Raw genomic sequence first — 5,760 nt, 5'->3', positions numbered from 1 at the left:
GTTCACTATTTTTGAGTCTACTTAAAAGCACTAAATCAAACGTCAAATATGAGATACTATGTTTAAAGGAGTGTAAAAAAACAAGTGTCTTCATCATAACTTTTATAAGAAAGAGCGTAAGACATAATTTCTTAAAGACTATTTAGAAATCTCTAAAAGCAGTGACCCGTCCTTTTTTGCTCAACCTTTCAAAAGTCTTCAATGTCATGGTTACTCATAGCTCATATTACAAATGTACTCTCACCACAGAGAAAGCCAAAACAGGAATTTTTCACTAAAATACTGGACAAAAAATGGTGGAAGGATGGAATCAGTTCTTAAACTGAAAGGATTCTGCAATGATAACGCCAAATCGTTTGCAATTATGAAGTTGACTGAGTTGATAGCGTTGATTTGAATGAAAACTTGAAGGTGCTCCTAATTTGTAATATTTTAGATGTTCTGATAAGAGGCTAAAGGAGTGATTATAGTCAAACACGTTGTAGTGACTACTGCAAGGTAATATTTATTGGTAACATTGATCTTATTCTCGCAGTCATTGAAAGTGATGATTTTCAAGCCCTTCAGCTATTTTTAACCCGTTAACTTAAATTTCATTGGGCTTGACTGTCGACTTGAATCCTTCGTTATGAGCAATCATTGCAGTAGTTTCTGAAATTTGAATCTTTATCTCCTCAATTTGCTTCAGATATCTTAACTGTTACGAGCAGTGATTGATCTTATTATCCGATATTAAATTGATTGGGTTATAGGTACAACCCTTGCAAAGGTGTTGGTGTCATCCAGACAGTATTTTGGGAGAAATTGCGATTTAAAATATATTTGAATATTTTCAAATTGCTTTATGAATATTTTGTGTCGTGGAAATGTTTTTAATTATTTGTTAGAATTCTGTCTTTAACTATGTGTAAATTTACTATCTGTTACAGAAGCAGTTTTTGAGAAGAGGAGTTCGAATGCATTTGAAAGTAGAAGACGGAATGAGGTACTAAACAATGGAACTGGTTGGCCTCATGTTGACAAATTTGCGTCGCTATAAATCTCAGCCATCTGCTCTATGTATTGCATAATTTTGTCCTCATAGCTGAAGATAGATCAACGTTCTTTGATTCTTTGATAGTTGTCTTAGAAAACAAATTTTTCTGGTGAAGAATTTTAGGTAAGAGCCTATCATCAATGCAAAAATAAAACGCTTGAAAATCATGAAAATTTTTGTGTTAACTGCTCCATCCCAAGGCAATTTCAGATGGCTCTAATACGGTGTTTTTAGCATTTGTTTGAGTCCTGTTGGTCTTTCTTATCCGATTTTATGCTTGTTTGATTTTGTAAAGTCTCTATGAGGCAGCTTTTTTTGACTAGTGGGCTCTTAGTGTACAGTTCACTGGAGCTGCTTAGAGCAATCTTTAGAGGTCTGCTTCTCCTCCCGCCTACTTTTCTGAACCCCTGTCACATCCCTCACCCATCATGATGGTGTTTGTTGCGACTTAAAGTGGTTATTAATTGCTCTCTAACAAATTTTGTTGCAATTATTTTAGTCCTGTTGACTTTTATATGCAATTTTTTGCGGACCGGTTTTTCTAGTGGCCCATTTGCTTTTCGTCCTCATAAACGGGATAAACTGGTAACCTCCGGAGGGCAATAGGTTCTCTTGAGCCTTTCGGCTTGCTAGACTCTAGGTATGCGATTCACCGAAGTTGTTTTGGAGACATAGATCCGCTGTGTGAAGTAGGGTTCTTAGAGTTTGACCCCTCACCAAATTTAGCCCGTCCCCTCACTACACCGTCCCCTCCCCCACGTCAACGCCACCAACCGCCTGCGCATAGTTGCATCCGTAAACCAGAGCTCTCGACCCCCTCCCTACCACGTTTCCTCCCTTGCGCTCCCCGCTGCGTTCGCTTCACACCCCTCCATTTAAGGTAAAGTTAGCCTCCATAAACCGTAGCTATTGACGAAGCCAATGGCTTGTCATTTGTTTTATACCATTTCGCCCGAAGTTGCGTTGGTCCTGGTTTTTTAATAGCGGCGAAGCGATAGCGGCTATCATTGAGGACGTCGTGGTCTTTTTAATTGTTGCTGTTGTAGCTGTCGCACAGCTGCAATTCGCAGGTAATGTTGGCGGGATACAGGCGCTTATTGCCGTTTTTAACTGGTAGCAACTTGGGTGAAATGCTACTGGTCTTCCCCACAGGTCAATCGCGTTCAGGTTTGTTGTATTCTTAATGCAGTTGAAAATGTAGTTTACGTCATGTGGTACTACATCTCATTTGGGGCAGCGGTTATCAACATTGTCTCAGATTCTACACAGATCATCATGGTCAGAGACCGACACGTTTTTAATTCGGCATCTCCATTGATGATTCTTACGAGCGGACTTCTTGGAATTGACTTTTTCAATGACCACAGTGACTTCTTCTGCTTTGCTGTTAAAATTTGGTCACATGACCTCTTCTGTGCTTTTAGGTCAATTGCATGATTTATCACACTAAAAAATTGAAGTCGGAACTCACTTATTGAACTTTAAATTTCGTGTACATTTACTAGTTAAAGATCAATAGTGTACTTCTAAGTAATGCCCTGTTGCTTCAGTATTAGTCTTGAGTTGTGGATTTCGAATATCAATTTTGAAAAAGCTCTTGGGCTTTTTCCTTAAAGAGACCGTATGTGTCAAAAATGATAGACCGAATTTAAAATCGAAACCAAAAAGTCGAATGGTCTATTAAAGGACTGGTGGTTGATCTGTCTATCTTATTTTTTTAGTTACTTCAACTCATGGAAGGCCACAAGCCTCTATCGCGACTATTTTCCGGCAATCTGCCATCTTTGTTCTAAAATTCAAAGAAATTGAATATTTTTTGGGGTCGCTGCTTTTTTAAATTGCTCTCAAACAAATTGTATAGCAATTATATTAGTCCTGTTGTCTTTCGTTATGAAATTTTTCGTCTGACTCTTTTGAATTTCTGTCCTCAAAAAAGGGGAAAACAGTGGACTCCCGGAGGTCACTAAGTTCTCATACTTAGTGCACTGAGCTTGATCCCCGCCAATTGACCCCCCCCCCCCCCAATCCCAACCAACTCCCTGCTCATTGTTCCGTCCCTACCCCCCCCCCCAGTGCTCACGCCCGCCTCTTCAATTAAGCTGAAGCTAGCCTGTCTTAGCCTTAATTAAGTACTTACGGAGCCAACCGCTTGCCAGACAAATTAGCCCGACATTTGTTGATTATGTTCTGAAGAACTTTCAATGTTCATGATTTTTAGAGTCAAAGTGAAGTGATGATTTTGGTCACGCCTGAATTACGCGAATTACAGCGAAAATTTGTTCATTTATAGAGTGAGAAAACGGTGCTTGAACAAAAGTTTGCCTTCTTGATTGAGTTTTTCGTGCGGATGAGGCAGTTTTTCTAATCGTTTATCAGGATGTTTTTTAGATGGTTTTCCAAGAGCAATCCTTGTCACTTCTAAATCTAATTTTGATTAGTTGATAAAAATTCTGTGAATTGTAAGTCAGGACTTGTCCTGCTATGTTTTGTGGTGTGTCTGGCGCTTTTTTGCGTTTTACAGGTCACATAGCAAAGCTGAACAAGTCAAATATTCAGAATGACTTCGTCATTCAAATATTCAGAATGACTTCGTCATCTAGCTAACATTTGCGCGTGTGATGTCGTTTTTCACTCTTCCGAAAGCTTTTAGGTCATTGGCTTGATTGGATTTTAATCGTATGTGACTTACCTCTCAAAATAACTTTACCGCTTTGCAACTTAATTTTAATTTTAATTAGTTATTGTTGCAGAAACTCATGTGTGATAAAATTCCCTAATAAAAAGACTTCTGCGGAGTGAATTTCAGCAAACCTTATTTTTTATCGATGAAAGTTTTGTATGTTTTTTTTCTGTATCTGTTTATATGTATTCCACAGCACGCAGCTGTTCTGGCTATCTGCCAGCTTTGATTTTATTTATTCACATTTTAGTGTTTTTGGCTGTCTGGTTTCTTCATCATTGACAATGTTTTTGTTGCAGTGTTTGAAAGTGACTCGGAACAAACGTTTACTCTATCTGGCAATTCTTTCATCCTGGTTGTTTTTTTCTGCGGTTTTTAGTCTGATCGATTTCAATTTTCATGCTCACAAACGAGATGAAATATGAAGTCCCAGGAAACTAAGTTGATCTGCAGAGCTCTCAGAGAAGCTACTGAGAAGTGTTAAAGATCCTTCATGTCAAGTGACTATTTCGCGGAATTGAGCTTCCCTAGCCCAACAATTTTTGCTCCTCATTGCCAGGCCCCCTATTTCCTGCCTCCATAACCAGTGAAGGTAGCTAGCTGCAACCAAACCAGTGAGGCTAGCTGCGACCAAAACGAGCCCCTCATTTGCTTACAGCAGTTGGTTGACCTAGGCCAACGTCTGTAGGCTAAGTATTAATAGCGACCCCAGTTGAGAGGTCGACGTTATGAAAAGACTTATAAAGTCGACCTGGGGTCATTTCCCTACCTTAATTACCCGGTCGACCTCCTAGGAGGTGAATAATTGCTAGCGCATATTTTGTACTGAAATTTAACTTGTGCTTGACTCTGTTTTGCTGTAGAATTATTCACTGTGTCAGTTACCAATTGTATTAGTACTATTCCTTTTAAGGACACTTTTAAGGACAAAACGTCCTTCACATTATAGACCTCCTAAGCTAGCTGAGAGGTCATATAACGTATAACTCACCCCCCCCCCCCCCCCACAACCACTCACCCACCACCGTCGCCACCGTTACCGTAAATATACCATAATGGAGGAGGGCGCAATTATGAAAAGGACGACCCCAAGAATTATTGAATATATCAAAACTTGTTGGTATATTTCTTCGTAAGTTATCAGACAAAGTATTTCGGAAATGAAGTCCTCTAACTAGATATTCAGTTTCTGCCTATTAAACCATCTTTTTGTATACTGATTTACATTATGCTCTTTCAGGGAAGACTATATTTACCCACATTTTGTACTATTTTAATAGGTTTTGTGGGCTGCTGATTAATGTCTGATTGAAATAGATTTCAATAGATATGACTTGACATTAGTAAACATAGAATGATGAAACTTAGGGTTATATCTTTTATTTATCTCAGGTAAATGATATTTTAGAATGGCATGGATGTATTGTTTAGATTTCGTCATGTATAGAATTGGAAATTCATACAGAAATGCGATATATTCTCTTCCGTCGTCGTGTTTCCAGTTCAAAGCGATTTAATATCTTTCACGAAGTGAGTTGATTATTTCAATGAATATTTCAATCGAGTGTCCGACTGGGCTGATAAAAGCCCTGCTGGCTCAGAGCTGTAATCAGCCGCACGACGACAGTGAACTGTCCGGATGTATTGTCGCCATCAAGTTCCAGCCGGAGATCATGCCAGACATTAAACATGTGTTTTTCTCTGAGAAGGAGCACAGTCCGAATGTTAACGGACAGTCTGGACAAGTTAGCGGAAACAATGATGGTTAGTTACTTGGTTCCCAGAAATTTTTTTAAAACGAAAACTAAACTACGAAATGCACCTCCCAACATTGAGTGAATATTGGCTGGTCCGGGGCCCTCCCTGCACTACGTCTTCGTAAAGCATTTCGTATTGTTGAAATCTATCAATAAAATGATAATACTCTACAAACATCAGCTGAGAAAAATGTAAAACAAAAGACAGACAAGACAGCCCTAGAACAAACAACTATTGGCGAGAGTATATTAGTCAAACTAAGAGCTTCCCTTCCTCAACAACAGCT

At 39.0% G+C, this 5,760-nt stretch overlaps 1 protein-coding gene across 1 annotated transcript in view; it reads left to right on the top strand.

The window, feature by feature from the left end:
- Nucleotides 1-5,127: 5,127 nt before the first annotated feature.
- Nucleotides 5,128-5,760, top strand: part of LOC142353068 (uncharacterized) — a 30,190-nt gene continuing 29,557 nt past the window's right edge. The window contains exon 1 of the mRNA XM_075405262.1: nucleotides 5,128-5,480. Within this exon, the coding sequence (XP_075261377.1) occupies nucleotides 5,264-5,480 (217 nt within the window). The 5' untranslated portion in view covers nucleotides 5,128-5,263. The remainder of the gene's footprint in view (nucleotides 5,481-5,760) is intronic.

This window comes from Convolutriloba macropyga, chromosome 14, assembly GCF_964194025.1.
Source record: "Convolutriloba macropyga chromosome 14, txConMacr16.3, whole genome shotgun sequence".
NCBI classification, from domain to species: domain Eukaryota; kingdom Metazoa; phylum Xenacoelomorpha; order Acoela; family Convolutidae; genus Convolutriloba; species Convolutriloba macropyga.
The sequence above is the reverse complement of the archived record's forward strand: the minus strand, read 5'-3'. Positions and strand labels throughout refer to the sequence as shown.